The sequence below is a fragment of the Ruditapes philippinarum genome, unplaced genomic scaffold (genome assembly GCF_026571515.1).
Source record: "Ruditapes philippinarum isolate M1 unplaced genomic scaffold, ASM2657151v2 ctg2823_1_1_1_1, whole genome shotgun sequence".
Taxonomy (NCBI): Eukaryota; Metazoa; Mollusca; class Bivalvia; order Venerida; family Veneridae; genus Ruditapes; species Ruditapes philippinarum.
The window spans coordinates 33,157-49,136 of NW_026859109.1; the positions used below are offsets into that span (position 1 = coordinate 33,157).

Genomic DNA, 15,980 nt, shown 5'->3' on the forward strand with positions numbered 1-15,980 from the left:
GCATATGTTAACTGTAAGCCTCTGGTGATTTAGAGGAGATTTTCATCTGTTTTACTTGCATGTTTGCTTTATATTTCTGCTTATTGTTCAGTTTTATATTGTTGCGTGTAATGTTCGCATAGATGCTACAGACTAATATGCTACTGTTCTATATTTTATGTTTCAATCTGGGTTTTTTTCTGTTGTTTTGTGTACCATGTTCTCTTATCATTGGTGGTCAATGGTTATTCAGATTGAATTTCATCCTTAAAGCTGTTGAAATTGTATATTGGATTTGCCCAGCTCTGGATAAGGATTTCAATATCAAAATACAAAAATTGTGCTACCAATAGTACAGAGTCTTGTCAGACTTCATGGTGTTAATTCAGTTTCAGCAGTTTAAGGGATAAAACACCAACAAATGTTTGAAAGATTTGTTACTGTATTCTTAACATCTTCTCTAATTTCTAAAACTGTCTGATATTTTGAGTTTGCTTTGCCTGCAGTTTCATCTTCTAAGTGCTCTACCATTACTTTGTGTGTTCAATTCTATCAACAGTATATTTGGTTGGTTAACTTGTAAAGTGCAATGCATTGTCCTGCACGGGGTATACAAATAGAATGATAGTCAGAACTGGTGCAGATTCTAGACACTTGAAGGAGTCTGACTTATATTTCTAGAGCTTTCATTCAAGTAAAAGTAAGGTATGGAGTCTGAAGCTGAAAACCTTCATGTAAATACTTAGATATTTTTGTTGAAGAACTTTCGTCATGTTCTCTGCAAATTCTGCAAAAGTCTCCTTTACCTCGACCTGTTTTTGAAAAAACAGCATTTTTTGTTATTCTTCTTCCAAGCATGTAGAGAAACTTATATTCTTCATTTAAGGATCATTTACAGTTTAAACAGGTTATAAAACAATTCTATTAAATATGAGTAGCACAATTATAATACAATTAATTGTATGAAAATTAGTTTCTCTGTGCCTATTCTAATTAGTGATATCTTGTAATCATCAGCAATAAAATTTGCTAGTTGTAACTCTGTGCACCTAATCAACACAGCTTGTCATTTAAACAAATCATTTTCTTGCAAGGTCATGTCTCTGTGAACGAACTTTATATCTCTGTAGTATGGACCAAACTATTGCTATTTGTAGTCTGATAGAGATCATGTGTTGTTATCTAATTACTCTATATGTTTAATTTGGTGTTTGTAGAACAATATCTATCAACACCAGTGCAGTTGTTAGTTGAATTTAATCCATTATTTCATTTAATATGCAACTTAAATATTGATATGAATGCTGTTTTCTTAAAAATTTTGTCTCTTAGTTTAGGTATTGCAGTTTGCAATCTGGAATCAAATTCGAAATAATAACACCATTGATAATGCTAGTTAATTTAGTAAAATTAGATTAACCAATAACATAATTGCTTAAATATGTAAGACAACTATGTTTATGTCCTTTTTATTAGTTAAGCCTCATGTCTGATGTAAAGGGTTAAATTTTGCATGGTGTTCTGATGAAAAATTAAATTAAATATATTGTTATTTCCCATTAATTTGTATTATCATGATACATAGTTAAATTTTCCATTACCCAATTCATTTTGTTTTAAAATATCTCTATTCTTATATGATGTCCGCTTTTCAGTACTAATCAATAATTTAGCTTTTTTTTAATAAATGAATTTTAAGTAAGATTATTTGAATCAAATTTAGATTATTTTAAAGGCAATTGCTTTTTGATGACGTTTTTTTTCTAATTGGATACAATATTAAGAACAGCACAGTTTAAAGGGTGATGTAGTGTTGGGTATGAGACTATTGGCTTATATTTTAGGGCTTTGTCAGTATAGCACTTCTCTATGTTAGTATTTGAGCCGCGTCACGACAAAACCAACAAAATGCAATTGCTCATCCGAGCAGTCTGATCAGGATCCATGCTGTTCGTTTGCAAACCCTATTACAAGTAGAGAAACTGATAGCGAACAGCATGGATCCTGATTAGACTGATCGGATGCGCAGGCTGGTCTGGATCCATGCTGGTCGCAAACGCACTATGTTGGTTTTGTCGTGACACGGCTAATTTGATGAAGATACGTACTGTCCTGCATGTTTTAGTGTGAATGCTTTAAAATGTTAAAATAAAAGTAACCTAATAAATGTTCAAAATACTTGATATTTAGATATATACAGATTTATCATATTAAATAACAGCTAAAGAGAGAGAAAAAATCTAAGAGAGGAAAAAATCCAATGTTTTAAAAACAAATGAAAGAAGTGTAAAAAGTATGTTGAGTAGTTAAAGTGAAAGAGTTCATTTTACAAATTTTTACAGGACTTGATGTACACTTTGTTCACTTTATGTTGTTTTTGTGTTGTTACTTGACATGTATTTGCTAACATGAAGCATTGATTATTTTACAGCTTGACGCAGATCGAGACACGGAGAGCATGTTTTACGACCTCAGTCAAATGTTTGATTTTGCCTTCTTTGGAAAAAAGCCAGGTGACCAGGTATGTAATTGATTAATTTTAGTCATACTTTTACCTGAAGAATACATGTTATTTTTTCAGCAAGTAAAGGACATCTGTCAAAACTTTACTGAGTGAGAGTTACTGAGTGGAAGATCGTAACAACATTTGAAATGACAGCTAAATTATTAGTTCACTAAAACAAGACTTTATCAATCATCTTAGTATTATGTACCGACTTGAATCAACCATAGCAAAATGGCGTTATGTTAGCAAAATATATATCAGATTTCACTTATATACAATACAGATTTTCTGTTAGGTCCTATTTGTTTGAGTGATGCTTTCTTTAGATATATCTAAAAGTATGCAGGTAAATAAGTAAGATTTTACCATTATTCTGTCATAATACATCTTAAAAGTAAAAATGGAAGTAGCATATACATGTGCATACATATGTATATATATAAGATAATACGAGATCATTGTAATATTTAAAGTCACAGGGTGAAGTGACTTACATGACGGAAGTCAAATCAAATAAATTAGATGATGAGAAAGCTGAGGCTGCTCTTAGAATTAAAGCTGCATTTGATGGTGGTAAAAAAAGACAGCAAAAAGTGTTGCGAGATGGAGCGAGTTATTCCAGCAAACGAGAATCTTCCTCAGATAAACTGTCAATTGTGTCGGAAAGTAAAACCAATGACACAGACAAAGCTACCGAAAAACTGACAGCAGCTTTTGCTGGTTACATAAATAGAGCGAAAACAGATAAAAAGAGTAAAACAAGTAAAAAGGTGGGTTAAGAAGCACACATGTTTGAGGAATTACTGTGAAATAAGGTAGCAAGGAATCAGTATTTAGCAATACACAATGGTATAGAAAATCACCTGGGCACGAGAGTCACAAGATGTTGTAGAGGACATTTGTTGAAAGGAACATTTAAAAGCTACAGTGCACATGGTGAATAGGGGTGCACAGGGTGTTGGGATATTACAAAAATGTTTCAGAGACACTTGTTCTGATGGAGCACAGGGGATACTATATATAGCTGACATTTTAAGAGTATGTTAATTAGATGAGCACATGGATGAGAGGTTCACAACAAACTTTGTTTCATATAACTCAATCTGACTTGCAGCTTTTATAGAGTGTGGTGTTTTTTTTGCATCTTTGTATTTTATAGTTTGTATTTTGTTAATCTAATGATGCAAGTTATCCCATAATGAAATCATTTCACTGTATGTACATTTAGAAATGTAGGTAACAGATTATAAAAGAAGATAAAAGGCATATCTGTAAAGATTCCAGCAGTAATAATATCAACATAATGCGGTTACATCATTGTTAAGTGTGGTTGTGTGATGATTATGTATTATATATATGTATTACTAGTTTAGCTTATAAGTGGTTGCATTAACTTTAATTTCATGACTTTTGTTTGGTTACTTACTTTGTTGCTTTTAAATGCAGTCTAAATCAGACAAAACTGATGAAGGTGATACCACAGATAAAGTAGAAACAACTGATGCTGATAAACCAAATACAACTGAAACTGAAGACACAGCTCAAGATAAAGTAGAAACAAGTGAAAAATCAGATACAATAGATATACAAGATAAAAGTATTCAAGAAGCAGCTGAGCGTATCCAGGCTGGTTTCCGTGGTTACCAAACTAGGAAGGAGATAGAAGATCGTCAGAAGGAGGTGCTGCCCCCATGTAGTCTAGTCCTCAAATATAGATAGATCATGTTTAGATTAGTGCTACCCTATAAATAATGATAAATGTCTAGTATATAAACAAATCATAGATAATAATTAAACTTTGAAAAAATATACTGCATTACAAGTATAAATTTTAATACTAAATAAATTTACCACGAAGCATGACTTGCTAATATTTGATCATGAGAAGTCAACAGCTGTTCACATTTTGGTCAGTTAGACATATTTTAAATTTTGCCTGAAAAATGAATGCTTTTATCTAGGTTGAAAGGGGCCTATTTTAGATATTTAACAAGATAAGGGAAAAGAAAGCATAAAACATTGTGGTATAATGTCATAATAATTCAGTGACATAATTTTATCCAGTCAAAAAACTGTATGTAGAGAAATATGTGCATTAAAGTTTGTTTGTTTGTTTGTTTTGAAATTAATCAAAATTTAACAAATTAAATAATTTCAGACAATATTTTTGTGAATAATATCAAGATGATGATCATTGGAAAACACTGTGATATTAGTTGATTAGGGCACCTTTTTGAATTGACAAATGATGAATATAGGTATTGTTATATACGAACACTTCTGTTGAAGAAATTATGTCATTCCACTTCTTAGATTAGATGAAGATAATCATATATCAATGTTTGATGGAACATTATCTTTAAGACTTGCTGCATTTTGTTTTATCAAACAAACATACAAGATACATGCACATATTACTTTACTTATATAACACTATATATATTATATATATTTATTTCTTGTTAGTATAGACATTAGCTTCTGTTATATTGATACAATGATTGGGATAATTTGGGACAATCTTGGGCAAATCAAAAATAAAATGATAACGGGCAATACTCTCTTTGCATGTTTAAAACGGAAGGATTGTCACTTAAAATATGATAAGCTTCATGTATTAAAATTTAAATAAAAGGTTTTTTTTTAAATAAATTTAAGAAAAATTAGTCGGAAGAAATTTTTTTTTCATGACATATCAGTGTATAGAAGTATGCACAATATGATTTTGGTCCAGTATATTTGGATTTAGATCAGTTTTAACCATAATGTGATTGGAGGTTGCCAAATAAACAAAAGGGGGCATATTTCTTTTTTGGCTTATTGATCTTTCCTAATCACTGTTTATATTTTTATAGTCATCACTAGGGTTAAAATTGGTTGAGAAATGTATTTAAACAGACATCAGATCTAGGGATCACAGGTTTAATCCTCTCTACTCAAGATATTAAACACTTTTCCTTTCAATAGAATCATATTTCTGTGCAATGAAAATTTTAGAGTATTGTTACGTACATATGTAAGAATCTTCCTAAATCATTAATTGACTTTAAACCTACTATTCTCACCAATAAATATATATACAAACATTGCTGTAACCTATTTGAACGATATTTGAATTATAATTAATGTTGTAACTATATAGTTTGAGTATGCACTTTTTATATTATAACGCTATCAATAAATGGTAACCTTAGGTTAGTGAAGAAAAAGTTACGATTTAAAAAAAAATCTAAACATTACCTTAGTTTTAAATAACAAGATAAGACATTCTATTTGTATTTCAGTTGTTTTCTCTGATTGCATGCTATCTGATCGTTTACTGTACTGTCCTAACAGAATATAGTTACCTAATAATCAGACTTCTATTGTAATCATTTTGAGTACAATAAAATACAAACAAAATGTCATATCTTGTCATGAAGAGGCAAAGTTATTGTTGAAAATCGTAGAATTTTATTACTAAGGTCGGTTAAACGTTTAACAGGACTTTTATGTCGCCTTTTAATCATTGGTCATTTTTACTAATCGTGACACCCCTACTGTCAATGAAATTAACACACACCAATCTTTCACTTACATAATGAAAGGGATATGGTAACTTTTAACTTACCAATTGAATACCTTAATACTATTTATAATACAAGAAAAACTAAGCAATTTGCCTTCAAGTGAAAGCCTCTTTCTTATTTTCCTGGTGTAAAATGGCCTTAAAAAAATCTGTCTCTCTCTCTTGCATGACTCCGGAAATTATAAACAGTTTTTGCTCAGTAACGGCAAGTTGCAAGCTTAAGTATAATAATTCAGCTTACAGCTGCTTAAAATATATATCTGCTAAATGTTTAAACATGAAATATAATACAGTCTAATTGGTAAAATTTACCTTTTTATCATCTAAATTAATATCAATATAACTATACCAACTAGGCTGTTTTTAAAATGTTAAAAGCTCCCTTTATTTCTCAAATGGTACTAAACAAATAGTTTATATTTCAAATATTGCCTGTAGATGATTAAGTCTTTAAACATTAGTTCACAATGTATACTTTTATTTTGTTTTACTGACTTAGGTTTTAAACTTTAGTTTGACAACAAAGATTTCTCAGTATTGCCAGGTTCATACACTGCTTTTGTGTCTGTTAATATTTAATATTTAATTTTGATTTAGTTCCAACAGCAAACATATAAAAAATATTGATAATGCAATTAAATTTTAACATTGCACTTTCATGAAATGATTGCATGCATGTATTACAGTTTATAAATACAACTTCCTTACACATTATATATCAATTCTTAGATATTAAGCATGTAATATAAGTTTTTTTTCCCACTTATAAGTCACACTGTAATTTTACCTCAGTATACATATAAAGTGCACATTTGTTTAAACATTTCATTATTCTTATTAAATAAATTAAATTTATTAAATTATATACAATTGATTTTCTTCAAAACTCTTAAATCTTACTTGAAACATAATGTAAACAAAGGATTTTAATTATTTATCAGTATCATAGATTGAAGTAACAGTAATTCTATTTAAAGTTAAAACATTTTAATTTTTTATATTTTAATACACCTAAGAGAAATGGAGCCTAGCTTTAAAACAAACATCTCATGTTTATTTTCATCACTTAGACTAAACCAGAAAAAACCAGATCACAGGAACAGATAGAAGCAGCAGAACGTATACAAGCTGGTTTCCGTGGTTACCAAACAAGACAACAATTTGAAGTCGAGAAAGAGCAGCAGGTGCTGCATATTTCTTAAAATCATTAGAGTTAGCTCCCCTGATACCATTTTACAATGAATACACAATATCACATCAAAATTGTTGATGTGCTTTGCTGGCAATGATAAGCATTTCCTAAATACTGCAGATTTTTGTCAGGGAAGACAACTCTAAATAGTACTAGAATAAAAGCACCTTCGGTTAACAATTATATTTAACATGTCATGTTATATTTCAGTTATTCTAACAGATATATAAAATTAGTATTTTTTATTAGTGTATAGTTTCCTCTTTTAAAGTAAAATATATTTAATATATACACTAAGTACCAGAGAGTTTGGCTATTTCTACATTATTTAGGGCTAGTGCTACAAAAAATTTACTGTAACATTGTACCTATTTTATTCAAGGTAAACATATAACCAAGGAATTACCTGTTTTCTTGTTAAAAACAGATCAGTCTACGTGCTGAAAATTGGTTGTGTGAGGAATCCAGTCTCTGTATTTCTTGCAATAAGTTCAGTATAAGACTGTTCACTGTTTTGTTCAGGTGTCAGAGCCGTTGCTGTATGATGGCACATGGACAGAACAGTGGAAGTTTGAAACTGCAGAGGCTATTTTTATTGAATCTGATGGCTATGTTGGAATTATTAAATAATTTTGGTATGTTGATTCACACCTATATAATGTAGCAACTAACCACTCTCTGATATTAAAATCTTAATATGAATGGCTACAAAATAATGACACTTGGAAAAAGAACATGTTGCCTTATGTAATATGCAGGTAGCGAATATGACGAGCTTACTGAGGCACATTTATGAATTTTGAGAGGTGGTAAATAACCACCTACATGTATGTCATCAGTGCCAATTCCATTTCTAATATCCATGCATATATTTAACAATCAAGTATGATGCCAGTTAAGTTAATCAGACCAAAAACCTTTGAAAGATATGCTCATAGTTATCATTTTCTTGAAAAACTTATCTCTAGCCTGTCTATATATTAACTATCAACAGTAGTTGTCTCCCCTAATCAGTACAGTAGTGTAGCATGACATAGCCAGCGTCAGGGGTCAGCCCATAATGTAGAATAAAGAAAATCGTTTTTAAAGGTTTATTTAAATCAAACACATTCAAATGCCCCTTAAGGAAATGGTTCTTCATGTGAGAACTAAAAATATTAATTAGTAATCAGAATATAATTAGTATATTAAGTAAGTGTTTCAAATACCTAATACTGGCAGGATTTATTCAATAACATTATCTATAGGTGCAGTAGTTTGTTAGAAAAGTTACCTTCATGTTTTCATGCCAAATATTCTATAAATAACTCTGTAATGTTTGTAAGCCAATTAGCAGTTTGTTTCTTGTTTTACAGAATATAGTCAAAAAATATATTGTCAAGCATTGAATATATTAACATATTTGATGTAAAATGCACTGTCATTGACTTTATAGGAAAAAAATAATACAGAGATGTTGACATAGCAAATCTTACGATATACATATTATTAGACAACCCTTGCTTTGATTTATATGATTTTTGATTTAATGAATAATCTTTATTTCTTTTTTGAAAAGCAATAAATTTAACATCATGCTTTTCATTTCAGACATTAATTAGTATATAGTATCCTTAACTTGCTGGAACTGATCAATACTAGCATTAATTAGTATAACATTGATAGATTGCTAGACATATAGACTCCCATTAGTTGATATAGGTTTGGCCTTATATATTACAATAGTAGAGTATGTAAGATAATTACATGATAAGTTAAACCTATATGTCCTTGCTAACAAGGTCATCATTATCTATCTTCATCAGTATTCCATACACTACCATTGTTCCAGCACTCTTGCTCCATTCTATAAAGTTATAAGAACTTGTTTGTTATTTTGGAATATTATCTGATTTAGAATTACAATGGGGGTATGTCGTATTTTCAACTATTTTTTTTTTCACAAATGTATTGAGAAATAAAATATTTCATTTTCAATAAAAAGATTATTTGTAAGTGTAATAATATTATTGTTGTTTTCACTATAATTACATGTATAGATTTATTGTAAGTATAGGAATCACATTTGTTGTTTTCTGTTGTTTGTATTCAGTTTCATTATTAAAACTATTTTATTTATTTCATGACTTTTCATTATTATTTTTGACATTATAATATAGCTTAATATATCTTTTTTGAGAATATTTAAAAGTTTTGCAATTACTATGTACACATAACTTGAAACTTGTGTAATGTAATTAAACATTAATTTTCAACCTTCACATTACTAATCATACATTAATTTATATATTTTCTAATTGTGTTTGTTTTATTTTATTTCAGGACAAGAAAGAAGACTCAAAAGGTTAGTATTTGTTTATTTACATTAAAATATAGTTTGCTGATAAAACGGTCACAATTTACATATATCTAATGATTTTTTCTAGAAAATTTTAACCCACTTTGTGACATAATCTAAGCCCCCAGACAGACATAGATCAAAACAAAACTATTTTTAAGTTCACCAACTTCTTCTCATTGATATTACATAAGGCTTTGTTGATAATAAGTTACCAAAAGTTTTTGTTGATTATAAGTTACCAAGTCTTAATGCTTGCACTTTGAAGTCATAAAAAGAGCTCTTACATTGAGCCCAATCATTGGTCAATTATAAAGCAATTATGTGTAACCTAGATATCAAGGTTAGGAGAAACCTTCAAAGGACTCGTATGATCGACTGATAGTTTGTAATTTGGTTTGAAATATACAGTTTGATTTTGAGATGGACAAATATTTCTTGGAGCTGATTGACTTGTAATGTTTCATATTGTATATGATGATATTGTACATAGATTGGTTAGTGGTTATAGTATAATATGAGGATACTGTTATAGTTACATGAGTACCTGATGAGAAATGTATGTAACTATGCTAGTGTAATAGAATAATTGTTTCCAGTCAGTTGTCATTATATTCTAGGTTGTTTGGTCAATATGATAGATTTGTTGGTTATAATTATGTACATAGTGCAGTGTTAATAAGCTCTTTCATCTTGCTAGTGAATTTAGGATTAACAGATTTAAATGTCAGCTTTGGCTTCATATAGTTTTTTACTCAATGTCTTTCATTGTTATCATTATGTAAGAGGAATGAGAGTTATCCTAATTTAAATTACCATTATAATGATCTACTTTTGTGACAATTCTTATAATCTAGAGAGAAGTTTTTCTGAATGCTTGACTAAGACAATCTGATTTCTTCTGGGGTTCAAATATTTTACTTGCTGATTTAATTCTAATTATTTCTTTCAAATCATTCATGAATAGAAGCTCTCAGAGTTGGGTTTATCATTATAACCTACAAAATGTGTGTTGATCAAATTATTTGGATAGTCCACTCAATGTTTCAGGAATTGAAATATCAAAATACAGAATTCACTTACCAACAGTATAGAACTAAGCCTGGTCCGACTACATGGATGTGCAGGCTGGTCTGGCTCTATACTGGTGGTAAAGGTCAATTACTGTTGGTTCCAGTTGGATAAAGAGTTAATTACTTTGAACAATTATTGTGTTTTGGGGCAATAACCATCAAAATGCTTGTACAATAAAGATATATGTCCTTGCTGACAGGCAAACTTATTGTATTATAAAACAGGTATGATAGCAGGGTAAACGTAGCTAACTTCCTCATACTTTCTGTATACATTGTATATAACAGGTAGCATCACATTGATGAACATTTATTTTAACATTTCCTCCCTCACAGGTATTGTCTGTATTACCTGTAAACAAAGTCTTATATAATATGATGGTTATAATGATGAATTGTCATGACAATTATATGCCTCTGTTCTTGTGTTTCTTGTTAAAATCAATTTTTCTATAAATACAATGTAGTAATTTTATTCATATGAAGTCACCCTGATATCTTTTATCATTGTTTTCTTACCAATAATAGAAACAAAAAAGTTTTCAACTTTAGGATTTACATATATCAACAGTTGTTAATTTGTTCACATATTAATTTTTCATTTAAAGTTTTTGTTGCTGCTTTTTTATATTTATAAAAGAAAAAGATTGCATGATAAAATAGTGCAAGTAGGAAAGAAACAAAATTATAGAATATTTTTGTCAGCCACTGTTTCTATGGAAATATTCTTTTACTCTCTAGCTATTCAGTGAACATCATTCTGTTATTTTCCTGGTATTGTAAAACCTGTTGAGGAATGTAGTTCTCATATTATTATTGTTGTTGTTGTTGTGTAAAAGAAGTATGTGACTGACAGACTTGTATTATTCTTGATGATGTTTTTTCACCTTCCAATGACACTATGACCTTCACCTTGCCTTTATAATACGGGGAAGTCAAAGACCGGGCCCGCGAAGCGGGTCCGGGCTTTGGCTTGCCCGGCTATAGACTACACGTGTATATTTAAAAGAAAATCAAATAAAAAAAAATTAAAAAATATATAGAATTCTATACCTATCAATGAAATTTTCAGTGTCAGTTCTAGTCGGGCGCCGCCATTTACAATGTAACTCAATGATAATAGGCGGGGTATTCCGATAACGGAACAAATATCAACTTTTCGGATAAATAATAAACGTCGAGTGTTCCGAGTGAAAACGGAAGCGGTGCATGTAATACCGAATGACACCTTTACAACGGAAAGAATGAAAGGAATTTTTAAGGACTTCCCCGTGCATAGGCTTTGCCTAATTTCATATTATTTCATACTATAGTTGTCCTTTGTGAATTAACAAAGGCATAATGTACATTTATTCATATTTAAAATACTGTAGTATTGAAATCTTGAAGTTGCTATCCTTATTTTGAGAATTTGTTAATAATAAGAAGTGACTGAATCTACCTACGTGACCTGAGTGGCATCGTATCATGACCATGACTATTCAGCCAATACTTATTTTGAAATTTTCCCTCAAATTGATAAATGGTTTTGTCTAGATTGATGATTAGAATGGTAAAGACTGGAATATCATAAGAGAAATATTCTTATCTTATATTTCTTATCATTATTCATTTTAATTTGGTGATTTTAATATTATTTTGGAAATTTTGTTAATTCGGATTTTATAAATGTTACAGAAGTATTTACTTAAAGAGGTTGATTTATTGATAATATACAAGGTTATACGAAATTCTGCTTGGTAATTGGTAATACTCTGTATGTAAGAGATTATATTGATCAATTTTATGAAATATTCATTTTTTGGCAATACTCATCTATTTTATATCGAATTTCTGATGAATAAAGAAATTTTGTTATCTGGCAAGTGTTTAGACCATGAATTTATTAAGCATGTGGTGTGTGTGTTATTTGCAATATTCAATAAATGAAAGCTTAATATTCTGAAGAGATCTTCTTGTAGAGCAATTGTTTGTCAATATTCAATTCACATTTGTTCATTTTAAAAATTTATTCATTGACACTTAATGAGAGTGAATTGTCTTGTGAATTTCTATAGAATGTAGTATTTGATCAATTATGCGCACATAATAAGAGTTTATGGATTTCTGTATATTCAATATTTGGTCATGCTCTAGATTTCTGTAGATTCAATATTTGGTCATGCTCTAGATTTCTGTAGATTCAATATTTGGTCATGCTCTGGATTTCTGTAGATTCAATATTTGGTCATGCTCTGGATTTCTGTAGATTCAATATTTGACCATGCTCTGGATTTCTGTAGATTCAATATTTGGTCATGCTCTAGATTTCTGTAGATTCAATATTTGGTCAAGCTCTGAATTTCTGTAGATTCAATATTTGGTCATGCTCTGGATTCTGTAGATTCAATATTTGATCATGCTCTGGATTTCTGTAGATTCAATATTTGGTCATGCTCTGGATTTCTGTAGATCAAATATTTGGTCATGCTCTGGATTTCTGTAGATTCAATATTTGGTCATGCTCTAGATTTCTGTAGATTCAATATTTGGTCATGCTCTAGATTTCTGTAGATTCAATATTTGGTCATGCTCTAGATTTCTGTAGATTCAATATTTGGTCATGCTCTGGATTTCTGTAGATTCAATATTTGGTCATGCTCTGGATTTCTGTAGATTCAATATTTGGTCATGCTCTGGATTTCTGTAGATTCAATATTTGATCATGCTCTGGATTTCTGTAGATTCAATATTTGGTCATGCTCTGGATTTCTGTAGATTCAATATTTGTTCATGCTCTGGATTTCTGTAGATTCAATATTTGGTCATGCTCTGGATTTCTGTATATTCAATATTTGGACATGCTCTGGATTTCTGTAGATTCAATATTTGATCATGCTCTGGATTTCTGTAGATTCAATATTTGGTCATGCTCTAGATTTCTGTAGATTCAATATTTGGTCATGCTCTGGATTTCTGTAGATTCAATATTTGGTCATGCCCTGGATTTCTGTAGATTCAATATTTGTACAAGCTCTAGATTTCTGTAGATTCAATATTTGGTCATGCTCTGGATTTCTGTAGATTCAATATTTGTCCAAGCTCTAGATTTCTGTAGATTCAATATTTGTCCAAGCTCTAGATTTCTGTAGATTCAATATTTGATCATGCTCTGGATTTCTGTAGATTCAATATTTGGTCATGCTCTGGATTTCTGTAGATTCAATATTTGGTCATGCTCTGGATTTTTGTAGATTCAATATTTGTCCAAGCTCTAGATTTCTGTAGATTCAATATTTGGTCATGCTCTGGATTTCTGTAGATTCAATATTTGGTCATGCTCTGGATTTCTGTAGAGTCAATATTTAGTCATGCTCAGAATTTCTGTAGATTCAATATTTGGTCATGCTCACCTAATTAGAGTTCATATTTCTGGATTTCTGTTCAAGCATGCTTTGATCATGATTTATTATCATGCTCTGGATTTCTGTAGAATATATTATTTGATCAATCATGCTCACTTAATAGGAGTTTATATTCATGCAATATTTGGCAAACAGAGACTTAGAACTGTGAAATACAGTATACTTTGTAAGTGATAACTATTTCTGTATACCAGTGCTCTTGTCTTACTGTCAATGTGTCGTGACATATCAGTTTATTGACTGTAGTGAGTTTTTGTAACAATTATTGGAAAGAAATAAAAATTTCTTCTTATAAGGAAGGGACAAGATTTTATCAGACATTTTAAGTGGGTTTTAAACAAATACAGATTAATATGGGGCTAATGGCATATATGCAGGGCAGTTCATATAATACAAAGAATAGTAAATGGTACATTTGTAAAATGACCTACACAATATGCTCCATGGCATTCACTCTTTGTTCAAACAAACATACAAACAAACAAACAAACAGAGCATTTTGACATAACAAAAATCAGATATATCGAGCAAGGAATTTTACTTTTATAACATCATTATGATCCGAGCATGTTTCTTCTATAACTTTTGTACTGGTTCATTCCCTCTATCCATGAATAAGATCAAAAATATCTGATTTGATTTTACACAAATTTGTAATTTGACTGAATAAACACCTACAACAGAAAACTTTTTACGAAAAAAATCAGATATTTTGATAATTTCTTTAAAAAGTATACTTTACCCTGCTTTTAATATCACAAGAATGAGTGTATGTTTACCTGAATTGTTCTGCACATTTTACCCTAACAGGTCAATAGTTAAATACAGCAGGGTAAGAGTGTGTGTTGTTTAACCTTGCATGGCATTTTGTCTATTTTAATTCAATGTAGTTACTGCAACTTTAACTTTTGTTATTTTTTGTTACTGGCCATCATGTGTTATAAAATCTAGGGCAAGCTGTTGTTTGCATTCATTGCTTTGATTGGAGAGTGTGTCAATAAGGTTATAACTTCCTACACAAACTAAAATAAATTCTGTATAAACTAAAATTAGCAAGTTCTAATATGGAGTGTTGGAATCTTTAAATTGTTGGTAAATAATAGGGATTGAAAAATATTTTTAGTGCCTCTAATGTCCTGCAGGACAAGTAACCGCTAAATTTACTAACAGGCAACATTTTTGTCCTCAGCCACAAATTCTTCTCATATATGAGAAGACAAGCAGAAAGTTTGATCCCTGCTTTACTGTGCAAATGGCAGTAAATTGGTTATTAATATATACAAGTAAAGCCATTTAAAGGAAACAATTGGTTGTTGTGGTGTATGCTTGTGTGTGCTTTGGCAATATTTAATGATTGCTAAAATACTTAAATAGTAAAAGAAATTTATAAGATGTAACAATTTTATTTATTGCATTGTTCTTACATGAATAAAGAATAATGAATGTCATGTGTTTAGCATGTGTGTCCTTAGTCCTTGTACATAATATGTCTGTAGAATAAGATATTGCACCTTTACCAAGTTTGTTTGAATCATACTGGTATATAGGCTTGTATCAATCAATATTATGTCAGTAGACTACAACTTGGAGTTACACTTACCCCTTTTGAACATGGCAATATGTTAGGTCACTTGCCCCAAACATGTTGTTGCTAAATTTAGGTTTGCCTATCTTTATGCTGACAGTTGTCTAGGCATCAACATTGAAGAAAACATGTTGTGATTTTCATTTAGGCAAACAAAAAGCTGCCTTATTAGTCAATATTCTAAGAATTTCATACCTTAATGTGATGTAATTGTGTGATACCCTGCTTTAGAATTGAAACTTCATTATCAAATATCAAAATATTTGAATATCAAATTTTGACCTAGCAACAGTATAGAGCCTGGTAAGACACTAGATGTACACTAGCTGGCCTGG

The 15,980-nt window shown here is 30.2% G+C and overlaps 1 protein-coding gene across 9 annotated transcripts in view; it reads left to right on the top strand.

Annotated features, from left to right (window-relative positions):
- LOC132755252 (adenylate kinase isoenzyme 5-like) overlaps positions 1 to 15,980 on the top strand; it is a 55,012-nt gene that overhangs the window by 12,046 nt on the left and 26,986 nt on the right. For 4 of the 9 annotated variants that reach the window (XM_060746087.1, XM_060746082.1, XM_060746083.1 and 1 more), the window contains 4 exons: positions 2,411 to 2,500; positions 3,932 to 4,165; positions 7,124 to 7,237; positions 9,568 to 9,589. In XM_060746087.1, coding sequence (XP_060602070.1) covers positions 2,411 to 2,500; positions 3,932 to 4,165; positions 7,124 to 7,237; positions 9,568 to 9,589 — 460 coding nt within the window. Of the gene's footprint in view, positions 1 to 2,410; positions 2,501 to 2,958; positions 3,256 to 3,931; positions 4,166 to 7,123; positions 7,238 to 9,567; positions 9,590 to 15,980 lie in introns of all 9 variants that reach the window. The other 5 variants (XM_060746084.1, XM_060746085.1, XM_060746089.1 and 2 more) reach the window with 3 other exon arrangements.